We start from the raw sequence: 20469 nt of genomic DNA, 5'->3' as shown, positions 1-20469 counted from the left end.
ATTTCTGAAATTGATAGCAGTGAGAGCTTTGTGCCAACACATGTGACAATGGAATAGTTATCACCATGATGCACTCACTAATTTGTCCTGATTTATTAATCATATAATGAAGAATATCCTTAAGAGATGTGTAATGTGTCTGTTTAGAACTAATTCTGTGCACTCTGCTAAATAATTATTTACAATTAAGTGCTATGAACTATTGGTGTGTAATAAGGAAGTGTTGTTGATACAGATGTTTATTAAAGATGAATATTGTAACATTTATAGTTAGCAAAATCTCTAGTTCCCAAATCTGCAGGGATTCCCAATTTCTTGCTCTATATTTGATGGAAGCACGATGAAGACCTTTGTATCAGAATACAATAACTCAGTAACCGATTTGTAATCACATAAAAGGAATCAAATACCACAAAGGAACAGTTCTTTCCTTTATTCTGTTTGTGCAAACCACACTTCATCTGAAAGTGATTTGTATTATTTAGCAACAAAAACTGTCAAGTAATTATGGTCGAGTGCGAGTATAAAAATTTAGAGTTCTTTAAATAGGCAAGTTCCTGATGTGTGGTTGTTTACTGTACACAATATCCTTACTGCTCCCTTCTCCTAAAAATACTCTATATATTTTATTGCATTTTACTATTTTTCCTTCTCTTCCTTCCCTCTCCAGTCATGGTTAAATTTTCATCTCCCTTACCTACCTGAATGACCTCTCTTTTCATAACACAATGTTTAAATATCTTTATCTATGGAGCTAGAGGGTTCATAACTTGTACTACTGTGGTGGAATTTAACTTAATTACTGTCTTAGCTATTATTATGTATTCACTATGCTGTTCATAGTAGCTACCCATGTTTTTATTTTCTTAATCATTTTTAGACTTATCCCTGCATTATCACTGTTTGATTTTGTATTTGGACCCCTATACTCACCTGACCAGAAGTCCTATTTTCTTGCATTTGAACTTCACTAATTTCCACTGTATACAACATTGTGGAATTTCTGTTGGGTTGTTGCCCAAGGAATCACACACATTTCTGTAATACTCAGTATATTTCATTACAGACATCCACACTATAATAAGTCGTACAGCCAACTGAACAAGCAAGATGGCATGGGCCATTCACTTAAAAGAGTCAAAGAATTTGCAATGGCAGAGATATGTTGTACATACTTGTTGATGCCACACAGCGCCCCCCCCCCCCTCCCCCCTGCAGTGTGGAGCGTGGTTTGAGCACAGTGGAAGGGAGACATGTCCGGTGGTGTAGGCGGTGAGGGAGATGTAAGTAAACATAATTACAGATATTAGGCAGATGTCAGCCCTTGCTGAATTGAGCTATAAAAGATAACTCATGCATCTTGAAAGTGATGCTTTGGTGTGCCATATGGTGTTCTCACATTATTGGGACCTTCTTCATTCAGGGTAAATCTACAGCAGGCCATTATCTGCAGTTATTAAATGAATAAATACTGCCATTTTTGCTATCTCAAGACAAGTCATTACCAACTTTTTTTCAGCACAGTGGTGCCCCACCTCATCACTGCTGTGCAGGCATACATGGTATCCAGTTTCCCTGGAGAACGATAGGTTGTTGTCGTTGGACTGATGCCTACATATTTTCAGTCCATTAGATTTTATATCTGTGGGAACTTGTGAAGACAACTGTGTAAGCATTCAAGATCAGAGACCATGCCCACCTCAGGGAGCTGATGATTGTTGTTTGTGCTCAAATGATGGTATATTTGTTGGTGTAAGGCTATGGGGAATGCATGAAGTGGATAACAACCATGTAAGTGGACAACACGTCAGGCACATCCTGCGGCTTGTGTGTGCTATCACTTGCATTTGCCTTGTACTGTAGTACATATGCAACATAATTCAAGAATGAAGAAAGAAATGTACAAATGAAAGACACCATTGTTTTTCTTATGTAATTCTACACCTGTTTAGTATGTCATATGACCACTTTTCCATTTGAAAATTATGATTTGCATTCTATATGGTGGCTTATAAACTAGCCACCATGCTGGTAAAATAGCTTCAGAGGTTTTCCTCCTCCCATCTTATAGTGCATGACTTTAAATTTCAGTTTATTCCATTGTTTTAGTTTAGAAGGGTGATTCCACACCTATACACCACACTGTATGTTGTTCGACTGATCACTATTAGTTAAATGCTTGTTATTAGTCTTTTAGATTATATTGCAATAAAATCATGATCATATGTAAAATATGCAAGAACTTTTTCTGTTGCTGCAAAACTTATAAGAGATGAGAAGTTTTATTAATTTCATGTTGTCAGAAATACTTTTTTTCAGGTTTGTGGCAGCTCTTGGTCTCATGGAAAACAGTATTATGATACTCATTGCAAGTATGCTTATATCACCTCTCATGGTAAGAAACATACAATTTTTCCAGTTTGTGTGTGAGGGAGCTAATTACTTTCTTCTAAATGAGCAGTACCTGTAGTCATTTTTGAAATCATCTTGAACAGAAGTTTTTGGATATCTGTGACAAGGACTCATATGATCATGTACCATATGGATTCAGCTTTCTTCAGTTCAGTGAGCAACTACAGATGCTCTAAAAGCCACCACCTTTTGTGATATACATGAACAAGAATTTTATATGTATGTTTCAATTCTGTACCATCAAGAATAAAAGATGGACATACAAGCATCACTGTTGTCTCAGACATGCATCTGGCAGCTCCTTTACATCAGCACAATACTCTCTGAAACTACATTATATCACAGAATGAGGAATTCTGAGTGTCCACATGACTTCAAAGACAGAATGTTTTATTTTCTAATCACTTGTTGTATTTCTGTAACAAACATCATAAGATACTGGTTGCTCAGGGATCTGCAGTATAGTTCTTTCAATCATAGATTAACAGGTTACTGAAATATATTAATGCACTTGCAGACAATTAAAGACATTACATGTTTTGTTGTGTTAGCTCTTAAGGGGAGTTGGAATGGAAAAAAAATCACATTTTCAGATTTTTATCTCATTATAAAATTTTCAATTTTCTGAATAAAATGATATATCACTTATAAACTCACATGGGAAGTACTTTATTTTATTTTTTTAAATATAATCTATACCAGTTGAAAATATTAAAATTTTAACATGCATTACTTTGAGATCTAATAAAATCAGTAATTATTTATCTAGAAGGCTGTGGATTGCTGAGCTATAAAGATCATGTCCTGAAGAGGATGGGCACCAGGTTGAGGAAGATGAAACAAAGTTTGAGAGACAAGAAAGTTTCTGATGGTAAAACCATAAGAGGCAGGCTGACAAACAAAATGATTGATGAAATATAGCAGTATTATGGGTTGGCCATTATAAATAATACTGAGGATTTGTTGAAAATGAAGCAGACAGTATGGGCTACCTTCTTCCACAGACTGTCAACTGATGAAGAACCAGTACACCACCTTTGCCCTCCTGGACCTGATTCATGGTGCAATTACCACAATGCCCAGTACTCAGACTGTTCATATAGCCATAAACATTCCATCCCAGCAGCAGTCATGGATACCATAAAAACCATAAAACCTATTTACAGAGACCTGGAAATTCCGGAATTACTGAAGAAGTGTCTGCATGGTCAGACTCAAAATCCCAATGAGTCGTTCAATAATTTTATATGGACTCTCTTACCAAAAAATGTTTTTGTTGGAATGAAAGCACTGAAGTGGGGTATCAGTGATGCTGTTATTGCTTTTAATGGTGGCGAAATTGGTAGGGTGAAAGTGCTACAGCATATGTGAATTAATCCTGGAGCAAACTGCATGAGAGAACTTGAATGGATGGACAAGGTTTGCATTGATAAAGCAGAGTATGCAGCACAGTTAGCCACTAAGGAGTCCAGAAAGAAGAAAAGAAGAAAAAAAACGTGGAAAAATATCAATAGGATGATATACAGTATGGTCCAGCATGCTTCTGAGTTACTAAAAATAAAAAATTAAGCATATATTAAGTGAGTCACAGTTTTTTGAAACTTTATAAGCTGTTCCTGAAAATTTACATTTTCTGTTGCATTTTTCCCTAAATCTCAGAAACCACTTCGAGTAGAATATTCAAATTTTCAGCGAGTAAAAACATACATATCCTGAGTCTACTGAACTAAAAGAATAACATAATGTTATGTATAATTAAAATTATTTAGGATAACGTACAAAAAAAGTGCACAAAATTTTAATCGTGTAATTAAACATTGTATTTCTGAAAGTAGTGGCTGAAATGCAGTTATAGTAGTTCAGTAGACTCAGAACATACAGTTTAATGTCCTGTAAAAGTTTCATGTCAATGTCTACAGTGGTTCCAGAAATACAGTGAAGCCAAGTCACTAAATTTAATGTTGTCGGGATAGGGCGTTCCAACTCACATTAACCCAGAGTGATTGAGAGTGTGTATGTGATACCTGAGGTGTTTTGAAGTGCTGATTATTGAATGCCATTGTTACCACAGAAATCTTGATGTCACAGTAGCTGGAGGTAAGGGAGAGGGGTCCAAGATGCAGTTTAAAGTTTATTGTTGCGCCAGCGTCATAGAGAGATACACATGTGGAAAGGTGGCTGGGTTCATCACACCCCCTATCTCGTAGTCAGTGTTACATTTTTGAGCTGTCAGCAACTTTATGAGATATATACACTCCTGGAAATTGAAATAACAACACCGTGAATTCATTGTCCCAGGAAGGGGAAACTTTATTGACACATTCCTGGGGTCAGATACATCACATGATCACACTGACAGAACCACAGGCACATAGACACAGGCAACAGAGCATGCACAATGTCAGCACTAGTACAGTGTATATCCACCTTTCGCAGCAATGCAGGCTGCTATTCTCCCATGGAGACGATCGTAGAGATGCTGGATGTAGTCCTGTGGAACGGCTTGCCATGCCATTTCCACCTGGCGCCTCAGTTGGACCAGCGTTCGTGCTGGACGTGCAGACCGCGTGAGACGACGCTTCATCCAGTCCCAAACATGCTCAATGGGGGACAGATCCGGAGATCTTGCTGGCCAGGGTAGTTGACTTACACCTTCTAGAGCACGTTGGGTGGCACGGGATACATGCAGACATGCATTGTCCTGTTGGAACAGCAAGTTCCCTTGCCGGTCTAGGAATGGTAGAATGATGGGTTCGATGACGGTTTGGATGTACCGTGCACTATTCAGTGTCCCCTCGACGATCACCAGTGGTGTACGGCCAGTGTAGGAGATCGCTCCCCACACCATGATGCCGGGTGTTGGCCCTGTGTGCCTCGGTCGTATGCAGTCCTGATTGTGGCGCTCACCTGCACGGCGCCAAACACGCATACGACCATCATTGGCACCAAGGCAGAAGCGACTCTCATCGCTGAAGACGACATGTCTCCATTCGTCCCTCCATTCATGCCTGTCGCGACACTACTGGAGGCGGGCTGCACGATGTTGGGGCGTGAGCGGAAGACGGCCTAACGGTGTGCGGGACCGTAGCCCAGCTTCATGGAGACGGTTGCGAATGGTCCTCGCCGATACCCCAGGAGCAACAGTGTCCCTAATTTGCTGGGAAGTGGTGGTGCGGTCCCCTACGGCACTGCGTAGGATCCTACGGTCTTGGCGTGCATCCGTGTGTCCCTGCGGTCCGGTCCCAGGTCGACGGGCACGTGCACCTTCCGCCGACCACTGGCGACAACATCGATGTACTGTGGAGACCTCACGCCCCACGTGTTGAGCAATTCGGCAGTACGTCCACCTGGCCTCCCGCTTGCCCACTATACGCCCTCGCTCAAAGTCCGTCAGATGCACATACGGTTCACATCCACGCTGTCGCGGCATGCTACCAGTGTTAAAGACTGCGATGGAGCTCCGTATGCCACGGCAAACTGGCTGACACTGACGGCGGCGGTGCACAAATGCTGCGCAGCTAGCACCATTCAACGGCCAACACCGCGGTTCCTGGTGTGTCCGCTGTGCCGTGCGTGTGATCATTGCTTGTACAGCCCTCTCGCAGTGTCTGGAGCAAGTATGGTGGGTCTGACACACTGGTGTCAATGTGTTCTTTTTTCCATTTCCAGGAATGTAGTTATTTATAGTATTCTTTGATTTATTTTTATAATTTATTTTTCTCAAGATGTCTTATGAAGAGAATGAATGTTGGCTACAAGAACTACTAGAAGTTTTAGAAAACTGTTAAAATGCTAGTTCCTGTGACTGAGAGCAAAGAAGAGAAAGTTTCTCAAAGAAGTGAAGAAAGTGATTTGGAACAAGAGGGTATTTTGTATGATTAGGAAGAGCCAAAATCTGCATTACAAGCTCTTAGTCAGTCACCTGTGGTATGTGGGACTTTTTATACCTCCAAGGATGGAACAAAATGGATGAAGGATTGCCCTAAGCAAAGTGTTTGTGTACATTCAGAGAATGTTATTACCAATTCTCCAGTTGTAAAAGGTGTTGCAGAACATGCAAAAACACAGACTGAATGTTGGAGTCTTTTCATGACAAACAGTATGTTGAATAGGTAGGATCAGAAATGAGGAGGAACAAATAGCTCTAAAAATAAATGAAACCCTGGTAACAAATGCATGGTGTGTTGCAAACCATTTAAACAAGTATTTTGTCTCTGTTATTGATAGCATGGGGTTGTCAGATTCAGTAGATAATGCAATGGAATATCTGAGACCAGTGAACACAAGCAATCTCAGTAAAATGGAATTGGCACTTACTTCACCCAAAGAAATAGAATCCATCATAAAGTCCTTGAAATCAAAGCATTCTAGTGGTTATGATAACATATCAACAAAGTTAATAAAAGAGCGTTCATGTGAGCATAGTCACATCTTAAGTCATTTGTGTAATCAACCACTTGTCACAGGAACATTCCCGGATTGGCTTAAATATGCTGAAGTTATACCTCTCCACAAGAAAGGGAACATAGAAATGCCGTCAAAGTACCGACCGATCTCACTTTTCCCAGATTTTTAAAAAAAATCTTTGAAAAGGTTATGTTCAAGCATCTACTTAAGCACCTTAATGAAAATAACATACTGTCAAAGTCACAGTTTGGCTTTCTTAAGGGTTCTGTTATTGAGAAAGCTATTTACACTTATAGCGAAAATGTCCTTAATTCACTGGACAACAAATTAGAGGCAACTGGCATATTCTGTGACCTGTCAAAGGCATTTGACTGTATGAATCACAGCATTCTTTTTAGTAAATTAAAATATTATCGTGTCACTGGTAGTGCTGCAGAGTAGTTTCAGTCATATCTTACTAATAGAAAACAAAGGGTGTCATTATGTAATACTTCAGCAGTAGGCAATCAGACATCATCTGACTGGGAAGAAATTACATGTGGTGTTCCCCAAGGTTCCATACCAGGTCCACTACTGTTTCTTGTGTATATTAATGACCTGTCATCTGTTACATTACCAGATGCCAAGTTCGTCTTATTTGCAGATGATACAAACATTGCAATAAATAGTAAATCAAATATAAATTTAGAAAGGGTAGCTAATCAAATTTTTGCTGACATTAATAAGTGGTTCATTGCCAATTCACTCTCATTAAACTTTGGAAAGACCCACTTTACGCAGTTCAGAACTTCCAAGAGATTTCCTTCTGCGGTGTGTATAAAACATGATGACATGGAAATAGGAGAAGTTGAGAGTGTAAAATTCTTGGGATTACAACTTGATAATAAATTCAGTTGGGAGCAACATACTAATGAACTGCCAAAGCGCCTAAACAAGTCTGTGTTTGCAATGCGAATGATTTCAGACATAGGAGATATAAATATAAAAAAACTGGCATATTTTGCATATTTTCACTCCATTATGTCATATGGTGTCATATTTTGGGGTAACTCCACAAACAGAGAAAAATTTTTGAGCACAAAAGTGTATAATAAGAGTAATGAGTAGTGTAAATCCAAGAACATCATGTTGAAACCTATTCAAAGAATTGGGCATATTAACCACAGCTTCTCAGTATATTTATTCCTTAATGAAGTTTGTTGTAAATAATACATCTCTTTTTTCCAACTAACTGCTTAGTACACAGTATCAATACTAGGAATAAGAACAATATACATAAAGATTTAAGATCACTTACTCTTTCCCAGAAAGGAGCCCAGTATTCAGCAACGCATATTTTCAATAAGTTACCAGCAAACATTAAGAGTTTAGTTTCAGACAATTTTTGGTGGCCAACTCCTTCTATTCCATCCATGAGTTTCTCAACAAGTGCAGCAGACCATTTTAATGAACATTTATTATAATTTAATTTTTGACAATACTTGGTTGTAACAGCCAAGTAACTATCTACTGTGGGAATGATGGATGTATGGAAAGCAGATGTAAGTCTGTAAATGGTGGAAGTGTAATTTTAAATCTTGTAAATAATCTGACTGTTCTTAACTGAGTGTCACTGAAGTGAATAATTTACTTTAATTTTTGACAATACTTGGTTGTAATAGCCAATAAACTAGCAAATGTATGAATGGTGGATTTAATGAAAGCTGATGTAAGTATTAAAGCTGTAAATATTAGTAGTTTAAATTTAATTCATGTACATAATTTTACTGTTTATTGCTGGCCGGTGTGGCCGACCGGTTCTAGGCGCTTCAGTCTGGAACCGCGCGATCGCTATGGTCGCAGGTTCGAATCCTGCCTCGGGCATGGATGTGTGTGATGTCCTTAGGTTAGTTAGGTTTAAGTAGTTCTAAGTTCTAGGGGACTGATGACCTCAGATGTTAAGTCCCATAGTGCTCAGAGCCATTTGAACCATTTTACTGTTTATTGACCTAGGATCACTAAAATTAATGAAACTCAAGTTTTTCTAATTACATTTTTGTAATGTGTTTATCTGACATGTTCCACACCCAGGAGGATTCCCCCTTTTATGGGTCTATGGAATGAATAATTAATCTAATCTAATCTAATACTATAATTACATATACAAATAATCAAATAAGGAATGTCAAGGGAAAATATCCAGAAAATGAAGAGCAGTACCACATGAATGATACAACTTTGGAGGATTTGAAGGCATTTATGTGACTTTTGTATACAGTGGGCCGAAACCGCACAAATAGACAAAACTTGAATGATTAGAGGCGTACTGATGGTACTGGAGTTGCAATCTATCAGACTTCAGTGTCACTGCAGAGGTTTTCCTTTCTCCAAAATTATATGAGATTCAATGATAAGAGCACCTGGAATGAAAGGAAAAAGAGTAACAATATGGCTGCTATAAGAGATATTTTTGATAATTTTGTTGAAAATATTCAACAACACTATATGCCATCTGAGAACCTTACTATTGATGGTATGCTGTTATCTTTCCAAGGGAGATGTCCTTTCCATGTATACATGTGAAACAAATCAGCCAAATATGGCATAAAAATATTTGCTCTTGTAGATGTGAAGACATTCTATATCTTCAAACTGAAGTATACTTGGGAAACAGCCACCAGGACCTTACCAGCTTAGTAATAAGGCATATGATATTGTAAACCGTTTAGTGGAGTCAATAACAAAAACAAATAGGAATTTGACATTCGATAATTGTTTTATTAGTTACCCCCTCTTGAAAAAACATACATTGACTTCTATCAGCATGGTCCATAAAAACAACACTAGTGTACCTGAGATTTTCAAAAGGAACAGAGGTATATAGTTCTCAATTTGGGTTCCAGAATGACATTACATTGGTGTCCCACATACCTAAAAAAAATAAAGTTGTCCTGGTTATGTCAAATTTACACAGTGATAAAAACATAGACCAATTGACAGGTGATAAAGAAAACTGGAAATGATTACTTATTGGAATGCTACTAAAGCTGGTATTGATGTCACAGATTAACGGTGTGCCACTTATGATGTTGCCCACAACAGCAAACATTAGCCTACGACAATTTTTTATGGAATACTCAGTATGGCTGCCATAAATGTCATCACAGTCTACAGAGAAAACTACAAAGAAAACAAAACACACATGAAGCACCAAGATTTCATTCATAATGTAATTTTGAATCTGATAAATGATAGTCTTTGCATTAGACAAGAAAACATACGTCTTCCAAAGGAAATCTGAAAGAGGATTGATGATCAACTGGAAAAACTTCATCGTCAGTATAAAAAAAAAATGACTGGTAGATATGTCAGGTGTGGTGACTGTACAGAAAAAAAAGACAGGAAAAAAAAAAAATTATGTTCGAAGTGTGAGAAGCCATGGAGCATGCGATTTTTATGTGCGGAGAATGAGCTGATTTGTAGGTGTAATGTTGGTGCTGAGCTAATTGATCTCATAAGACCTTTTATTTTCTATTTCTGCTTCATAATTAGAAAATAATATTATTTTAATTAATCAAAAAACTGTAATTTTAGTCGAATTTTGTATGAAAAAAATTTTAAATTTCTGAAACTTGTACATTTTCTGAGAAAATATGGACACTTCATTATTTCACCTCCCCCCCCCCCCCCCCCCCCCAAAAAAAAAAAAGGTTTTATTTCTTAAACATAGTATTTTAGTTATCTTGTTTGGTAGACACCATTATTAACATCCCAAGTAAAAAAATAGTTAGCACAGGATTATAGTATCAAAAAATCAATCAGAGTTTTGGGTATCTCATACCCACCTCATAGCTGGTGTAACACTCCGGGTTAATGAGTCTCACACTAATTGATTCTGCTGTAGTATATTCATGTTGCCCAGCTTTGTATGTTACTGACTATGCATCACAGCTTGAGTATTGGGATGAATCAGTCAGACAGATATAATTCAAGTTTTGAACAACTGCCATAAATCATTATACCCCACACTGTTAACCATTGGTGAACATTAGGCTTATGCATATCGTAACAATACATGAACCTACAATAGTATATAGAACAAATCATACTGCAGTTTCAGTAGTAAAGCAGAGATGAAGAGATCTGCTTAGGATAGACTGATGTGGAGAACAGCATTAAACTAGTCTATGGACTGAAGATAACAACAACAACAACACAGTTTGTAGTGTGACGGTGTCTTTACAGTATCTGTTTAGTATATTTATTTTTTATATATTTTGTAACACTAACCAAAATGGCATTGCTGTGCTGGTGCTGTGAATGGCTGAAAGCAAGGGTAAACTACAGCCGTAATTTTTCCTGAGGGCATGCAGCTTTACGGTATGGTTAAATGATGATGGCGTCCTCTTGGGTAAAATATGCCAGAGGTAAAATAGTCTGCCCTTTGGATCTCCAGACAGGGAGTACTCAGGAGGACGTCGTTATCAGGAGAAAGAAAACTGGTGTTCTATGGATTGGAGCATGGAATGTCAGATCCGTTAATCAGGCAGGTAGATTGGAAAATTTAAAAATGGAAATGGATAGGTTAAAATTGGATGTAGTGGGGACTACTGAAGTTCGGTGGCAGGAGGAACAAGACTTCAGGTCAGGTGAATACAGGGTTATAAATACAAAATCAAATAGGGATAATGCAGGAGTATGCTTAATAACGAATAAAAAAATAGGAATGTGGGTAAGCTACTACAAACAGCACAGTGAATGCATTATTGTAGCCAAGATAGATGCAAAGCCCACACCTACCACAATATTACAAGTTTATATGCCAACTAGCTCCGCAGATGACGAAGAGATTGGTGAAATGTATGATGAGGTAAAAGAAATTATTCAGATAGTGAAGAGAGACAAAAATTTAATAGCCTTGGGTGACCGGAATTCAGAAGTAGGAAAAGGAAGAGAAGGAAAAGTAGTAGGTGAATATGGAATGGGGGTAAGGAATGAAAGAGGAAGCCGCTTAGTAGAATTTTGCACAGAGCGTAACTTAATCATAGCTAACACTTGGTGCAAGAATCATGAAAGATGGTTGTATACATGGAAGAGGCCTGGAGATACTAGAAGATTTCAGATAAATTATATAATGATAAGACAGAGATTTAGGAACCAGGTTTTAAATTGTAAGACATTTCCAGGGGCAGATGTGGCCTCTGATCGCAATCTATTGGTCATGAACTGCAGATTGAAACTGAAGAAACTGCAAAAATGTGGGAATTTAAGGAGACGGGACCTGGATAAACTGACAGAACCAGAGGTTGTAGAGAGTTTAAGAGAGAACATTAGGGAATGACTGACAAGAATGGGGGCAAGAAATACAGTAGAAGAAGAATGGGTAGCTTTTGAGAGATGAAATAGTGAAGGCAGCAGAGGATCAAGTAGGTAAAAAGATGAGGGCTGGCAGAAATCCTTGGGTGATAGTAGATGTACTGAATTTCATTGATGAAAGGAGAAAATATAAAAATGAAGCAGACAAAAAGGGATACAAACGTCTCAAAAATAAGATCGACAGGAAGTGCAAAATGGCTAAGCAGGGATGGCTAGAGGACAAATGTAAGGATGTAGAGGCATATATCACTAGGGGTAAGATAGATACTGCCTACAGGAAAATTAAAGAGACCTTTGGAGAAAAGAGAACGACTTGTATGAATATCAAGAACTCAGATGGAAACCCAGTTCTAAGCAAAGAAGGGGAAGCAGAAAGGTGGAAGGACTATATAGAGGGTCTATACAAAGGCAATGTACTTGAGGACAATATTATGGAAACGGAAGAGAATGTAGATGTAGACGAAATGGGAGATATGATACTGCGTGAAGAGTTTGACAGAGCACTGAAAGACCTAAGTCGAAACAAAGCCCCGGGAGTATACAACATTGCATTAGAACTACTGATAGCCTTGGGAGAGCCAACGTTGACAAAACTCTTCCATCTGGTGAGCAAGATGTATGAGACTGGCGAAATACCCTCAGACTTCAAGAAGATTATAATAATTCCAATCCCAAAGAATGCAGGTGTTGACAGATGTGAAAATTACTGAACTACCAGTTTAATAAGTCACAGCTGCAAAATACTAACATGAATTCTTTACAGATGAATGGAAAAACTGGTAGAAGACGACCTCAGGGAAAATCAGTTTGGATTCTGTAGAAATGTTGGAACATGTGAGGCAATACTGACCCTAAGACTTATCTTAGACAATTGATTAAGGAAAGCCAAACCTACATTTCTAGCATTTGTAGATCTAGAGAAAGCTTTTGACAATGTTGAATGGAATACTCTCTTTCAAATTCTGAAGGTGGCAGGGGTAAAATTCAGGGAGCGAAAGCATATTTACAATTTGTACAGAAACCAGATGGCAGTTATAAGAGTCAAGGGGCATGAAAGGGAAGCAGTGGTTGGGAAGGGAGTGAGACAGGGTTGTAGCCTATCCCCGATGTTATTCAATATGTGTATTGAGCAAGCAGTAAAGGAAGCAAAAGAAAAATTTGGAGTAGGAATTAAAATCCATGAAGAAGAAATAAAAACTTCGAGGTTCACCGATGACATTGTAATTCTGTCAGAAACAGCAAAGGACTTGGAAGAGCAGTTGAATGGAATGGACAGTGTCTCAAAAGGAGGATATAAGATGAATATCAACAAAAGCAAAATGAGGATAATGGAATATAGTCCAGTTAACTTGGTGATGCTGAGGGAATTAGGTTAGGTAATGAGACACTTAAAGTAGTAAATGAGTTTTTCTATTTGGGGAGCAAAATAACTAATGATTGTCAAAGTAGAGTGGATGTAAAATGTAGACTAGCAATGGCAAGCCAAGTGTTTCTGAAGAAGAGAAATTTGTTAACATTGAGTGTAGATTTAAGTGTCAGGAAGTCATTTCAAAGTATTTGTATGGAGTGTAGCCATGTATGGTTCAAATGGTTCAAATGGCTCTGAGCACTATGGGACTTTACATCTGTGGTCATCAGTCCGCTATAACTTAGAACTACTTAAACCTAACTAACCTAAGGACATCACACACATCCATGCCCGAGGCAGGATTCGAACCTGCGACCGTAGCAGTCGTGCGGTTCCGGACTGTGCGCCTAGAACCGCTAGACCACCGCGGCCGGCAGCCACATATGGAAGTGAAACATAGACAGTAAATAGTTTGGACAAGAAGAGAATAGAAGCTTTCGAAATGAGGTGCTACAGAAGAATGCTGAAGATTAGATGGGTAGATCACATAACTAATGAGGAGGTATTGAATAGAATTGGGGGGAAGAGAAATTTGTGGCACAACTTGACTAGAAGAAGGGATTGGTTGGTAGGACATATTCTGAGGCATCAAGGGATCACCAATTTAGTATTGGAGGGCAGCGTGGATGGTAAAACTCGTAGAGGGAGGCGACGAGATGAATACACTAAGCAAATTCAGAAGGATGTATGTTGCAGTAGGTACTGGGAATAAAGAAGCATGCACAGAATAGAATAGCATGGAGAGCTGCACCAAACTAGTCTCTGGACTGAAGACCACAGCAACAACATATTTATTTCTTTTTTACAAGAACTCCTTACACTTTCCATTTCAGGTTTTCCTGAGTTATTATTTTGATAAATTGTACACTCAGTTCAATTGTGATGATTTTCCTGATTATTTATACTTGCGTATTGTTGTGCTCTCATACTGAGACAAAGACTTGTACAAGAGAGCCATTTAGACATTTAGGAGGTAGACTTGAATAGGAATGAGGCATGGAGAATGGGAGGACAAGGAAGGAAAAAGAATGAGGAAAGTTGTGCTCTAGAAAAACTAAAGATTTCTTGGATAGACAAATTGATAAATTTGAAGACTCTCAAAATCAGCCATTGTCAATATACATAATAAATGTAAGTATGGTTTGTCCCTGGATGCCACTATAACTCCACAACCCACTTCTACAGCCCCATGGAGGTCAATACTGCGGTAGCCCTCCACTGGAGAAGTTTCAGTTTGTAACTTCAAGTGTTAGGTTTGAAAATATCGATGTCAAAAAAAAAGCATTGCACCAATAGACTTGTTATGTACAGTTGAAAAAGCAGTTGGGAATTAAGTGCTGAATTGGGTGAGATTAGTCAGAATGCTTGTAAATGTTTCAGAATGTTCAAAAACGTTCCAGACTGTACTGGATTTTCTCAGAAAATTTGAGAATGTTCCAGAACATTCAAGAATGTACTTGGATGTTTCAATATCCTGCTATGGTGGGCATATGCTCCATTACAGAAGGTTATATGTAGTGGAGGGCAAGACACAAGTATCATACACTTTTGGAAATCAGAGTGACAGAAAGTGAAATAAATTTGAGTGAGAGCAAACTGCTAATGGTAGTGAATGGTGTTGTAAATGGAAGTTTACTGTATTAAGGAATACTGATAATGACTGCAGGTGTGTGATCAAAATGTTAGTGTATGGGAAGTGCAAAGTAGAAGAAACTGAGTTTACAGTGTGGCACGTGAAACATTCTGTTATGATCTAACTAAAGAGTAGAACACTTGAGATTACAGTTTGGCGTGTAAAACATCCTGTTATGATCCAGCTAAATAGTAGAACAAACACAAACAGATTATCATTGAGAAAATGGAGCATGTGTGCAATTCTGATGACTCCATTTGGTGCTACCTCCATGAGCAGTGAAGAACATCAATTCAGTTCTGTATTTTTGATTAAAGGACAAGCATATCATAGAGTGGGACCATAGCAAGTGTATCGCAGTGAGAATGAGCCACTGAAAGTTGATCAACATTGTGCAGATATAAGTGGATTGTGACAGGAACTCATTGAATAACTGCAGAGAACTTTACATAACTACAATAAGTTGGTTGACATATTCAAAAAAAGCACTGGTTCAAATGGTATCTGATAAATACAAAGTTGTGATTCACACTGACAGAACACCAGATACACAAACATTGATTCAGTGCACCTCAAGTCAATGAAATTACTGTTGTAATTGTAGACAGTGAGTACACAAGTCATGATATAATTATTCACTGAGGAAGAGGAGGATTGCAATGTACCACAGAAACACATTGTTGTTTGGAAAGAACTTCAATATATGTTAATTTTTGTAAGAAGAAAAGATTGTTACCAATTCAATTTGAAACAAGTGAACCAATATACAGGTACAGAAACAAATAGGAAAGTGATAGCTGAAGGAATGAATTAAGATTTGTACCATGGCCAGGACTTTAACCCAGGTCTCCTGCTTACTAGGCACTTGTGTTAGCCATTATACCACCATAGCAGTATGGTTAACACAGCTGCATGGGCTACTCTAGTCAAGTGCCCTCCCTAACATAAACTTCACTTCATGCATTCGGCCTATTTTCCCCTTCTTATTTAGCAAAAAATAGGAAGAAACCTCGAAGGAACCAGCTTGTCATCATTCTGCCAGCTGGGAAGTGTATTTCACCCAGTCTGTGTCGGTCAGAGCCATTGCCATAACTTTGTCACCACTGGGTCATAACAATGACCACCACCATCTGCCTGCCCATCCCAGACATCCAGCAGCCCACCTGACAAGTCACCCCTACTTTCCAGCTGTCAGTTCACATCTTGACTCTGGCCAATGCCATCACCTTGCCCAATGTGGGGCAGAGTGGAGATCAGTTTGGATACTGATGGATCGATGATGACCAAGAAGATGTGCAACATGCTGATAACAGAAAACTACAAACAGTGATTCCCCACACAGGGAGAGCAATGTATGTAAACAGCAGCACAAAGTTTTTACTTTCACTTGTGGAAATCCCTGTTTCCTTTAGTTTGATCTTTCTCTGTTTTTTTCTGTAACATCATTGTGAGATACCACTGTAGTGTTTGTTAAGGGACCAAGTGCCAAGACATTAACTCCAGTAATGTGAACCCAGTGCAACTTACTTGAGCACTCCAACCCATGCATTGAATCTCACCTCATAGTATGATGCATTTGCATTAAATAGGACATTACACCAGCCACTGCAGAGAGTGTGCCTGCCTCAGGCATTGAAAACCTTGGGGACCATGTAAACTTTGATAACTTCATAAAGATAAGTCAGAAGGGGCATGAGGATTTTTGTGTAAATAAGTAGTTGTATAAATACATAAGGAGTAAGGATGACAGCAGTAACATGTATATTAATAACTCAACCAAGGAATCTACTGCTAATGAAGGCACAAGCATATAGAATAGGTTACCAGGTATGTGAGTGGCTCTTAAGTAACAGAACCCAGTATGTTGTTGATGGCGAGTGTTTGTTGTAGACAAGGGTATTATTGAGAATACCCCAGGGAAGTGTTGTAAGACTATTGTTATTTTCTATATACATAAATGAGCTTGCAGACAGGGCAAGCAGCAGTCTGCAACTGTTTGTTGATGATGCTGTCATGTATGGGATGGTGTCATTATTGAGTGACTGTGGGAGTATACAAGATGACTTAGACATAATTTCATCAAGCCAACTAACTCTAAATATAGAAAAACATAACTTAATGTAGATAAGTAGGGAAAAGACACATAATGTTCAAGAACCGCCTTAGTATTATGTTGCTTGACACAGTGAAGTCAATTAAATATTTAGGCGTAATGTTGCAAAGCAATATGAAATGGAAGGAGCAGGTAAGGACTGTAGTAGGGAAGGCAAATGGTCAGCTTCAGTTTATTGGGAGGATATTAGGAGAATGTTGTTTATCTGTAAAGGAGACCACATACAGGACACTAGAGTGACTCGTTGTTGAGTACTGTTCGAGTGTTTGGGATCTGCAACAGGTCAGATTAATGGAAAGCATTAAGCAGTTCAGAGGCAGGGTGATAGATTTGATACCAGTAGGTTCAAACAATGTGTAGCTATTACGAAGACACTTTGTGAACTCAAATGGGAATCACAGGAGGGAAAGCAATGTTCTTGTCGAGAAACATTATTGAAAAAATTTAGAGAACCACCATTTGAGGCTGACTGCAGAATGATTCTACTGCTGCCAACATACCTTTCATGTAAGAATCATGAAAATAGGATTAAGAGAGATTAAGGCTCATTTGGAGGCATATAGACAGTTGTTTTTCCCTCACTCTGTTTGCGAGTGGAACTGGAAAGAAAATGACTAGTAATGGTATGGGATATACTTAGCCATGCACCATATGGTGGCTGTGGACTATGTGAGTAGATGTAGATGTAGATGTAGAAGATAGGCATAATGTAGGATTTAAGGTTGTAGCTAAACCAGGAATATTGGGAGATGTAATTTGGAGAAATAATTAACAGGTACCACTTAGTATATTAAGGTAAGTTTAAGCCATGGTTCAATGCCAATTAATTAGAACTGGAATAAAGAGCCACAGTGGTAATGTTTTGACTGGTTTTACTGTCTTCAAATCATGTGACATTGTCTCAAAACAGCCAAAACACTGAGATCCTCTACAGGTGCAAGATGCATCATTGGCTGTGACACCATCAATTAAATTGCTCCATGTCTCTCGAGAAGCAATGTTCAGGATTGCAGTAGATCCTCCAGGAACAGCTGATCAAGCCAAGGAAGGGGTATAGTGGGAAAATCCATCAGATATGTGAAAGTAAAGAGATTTCTTATTGTACGATACAGGTAGAGCTAATGCAGCACCTGTAATCGGTAAATATAGGATTGATGAACAGTACAGATAGGCCTGTTAATACTGTCTGTAGCTGGAAAATTATACAAGTAGGATAACCGTACAGCACAGGTGGTTCTGATATAATGCCTGTGTCTGAGAAAATGTTAGGATGTTTGCACATATGGGGCTGTTATGGCACTTGGGTCAGTGGTATCAGAGAGCCCTTGCAATAGGGCCACTGAATAAATCTCTCAGAGTGAGAGGAATTAATGAAGTAAAAGGAAGAAAGTTCTTATAGATTCCCAAGTTACAATGTCTTGAAAGTGGGATCAACGTAAGGTTACCATAGATCCCCTGCTGTTGTAAATAAACTTTTCTGAACTGATATGGTATAAGAATATGGAGCAAAAGAACAGTGTGCAATCTGCAGAGATCATATGAGCCATTATTTATGAGCAATACCATAGTACAGGAACCATTCTGTTTGCTTGTAGGTCAGTCCCGTACTATCTAGGTTAAGGTAGAATTTAGCTTACAGTACATGTATTTTTCTTATTAATCATTAGCAATAGGTAGTACAAAGAGCATTCAAAAAGTTTTGCACAGTCATTTTTTTTTCTTTTCCAGGAGGAGAATGAAATTTTTTGTTAACATACTTAGAATATTTAGCTATAAGTTGGTGTATAATGGTATTTTCTTTTATTTACAGGCAAGCCATAATGAACCGTGAAGTAGATGTCAGGTTGCAACAACGGTTGGTGATGGAGCTCCTCTTCAAGACAGGCAATGACTCTGCCACATCAGTTCACAGGATGTTGCTCCCTGTTTATGGGGACGACACAATGGAGTGCAGCAGTATCCAGCGGTGGTTGCAGTGGTTTAAAGAAGGTGATTTCTCTCTACTGGACAATCCATGTTGCAGTAGACCATCAATGGCAGTGAGTGATGTGAATAAGGAGACCATTGAACAAATAAACCAATAGATTTTTCTGTACGCTAGTGACTGAACCAGTGAAACCACACTACCCAGTACCAAATGAGTTATTTCAGCAAGCTGTCGTCTCATCACACATCTGTCATTTTGGATGCCATCAATGGTCTACCACATCGTGGATTGTCCAATAGAGAGAAATTACCTTCTTTAAACCTCTACAACCACCTCTGGATACTACTGCAATTCACTGTGTCCTCCCCATAAACAGGGAGCAACTTCCTGTGAATCGATGTGGCAGAGTCATCGCCGGTCTTGAAGAGGAACTCCATCACTGACCGTTGTCACGACTCTACTTCATGGTCCATTATGGCTCTCCTGTAAATAAAAGAAAATACTTTTACACACCAACTTATAGCTAAATGTTTCAAGTACGTTAACAAAAAATTTCATTTTCCTCCTGCAAAAAATAAAAAGAATTAGAGATGACTGTGCAAAACATTTTGAATGCCCTTTGTAACTTATGAGCACAAACTTATAAGTAGATTTCATTGTCTGTTGGTTATAGTACTAAGATAACAGGATTGTATGCATGTAAGTTAATGAAAAGAGAAACGTGCATGGCCAAGTGGTGCCTGTTGTTCATGTGAATCCCAGATAGTATGTCACACTGTTTGTGTAGATGCAAGGTATGACTCAATGTTATATTGATTATGAGACTTCTGTTTGAGTTGTTAGAGGAAGGTGGTACAAGTAATAGGAAAAAGTGGAAGAATGAATTTAGCATGCAAAAAGTAAGTAGGTTAAATACTTTTCTGATTCTCAATGCTCTCCCACAAGATGAAAAGACATAGCTGCTAACAGGACTAAAAGTGAACTGAAGGAAAAATGAGAAAATATGGACTCAGTAGTTGAGAAAAAATCTAAATATTGCAGAGGAGAAATGTGAATTGTAAATGACTGTAAATAAACCTATGTGTGTTCCAGCAAAACTTGAGTGCGAATTTTCTTTGCAGAAGCAGGAAATTGTAAAGAATAAATTTATAAATGGAACATGGAACAAGCAAAAGAGTACTGTGACAAGGAGACTGTGTAGTCAGCAGCTTCAC

The 20469-nt window shown here is 38.4% G+C and overlaps 1 protein-coding gene across 1 annotated transcript in view; it reads left to right on the top strand.

The window, feature by feature from the left end:
* Window positions 1-20469, top strand: part of LOC126475493 (uncharacterized) — a 248704-nt gene that overhangs the window by 97674 nt on the left and 130561 nt on the right. Inside the window, exon 6 of the mRNA XM_050103399.1 lies at window positions 2320-2395. Coding sequence (XP_049959356.1) covers window positions 2320-2395 — 76 coding nt within the window. The remainder of the gene's footprint in view (window positions 1-2319; window positions 2396-20469) is intronic.

The sequence above is a fragment of the Schistocerca serialis genome, chromosome 4, assembly GCF_023864345.2.
Source record: "Schistocerca serialis cubense isolate TAMUIC-IGC-003099 chromosome 4, iqSchSeri2.2, whole genome shotgun sequence".
NCBI classification, from domain to species: Eukaryota; Metazoa; Arthropoda; class Insecta; order Orthoptera; family Acrididae; genus Schistocerca; species Schistocerca serialis.
This window is presented reverse-complemented; position numbering and strand designations above follow the sequence as displayed.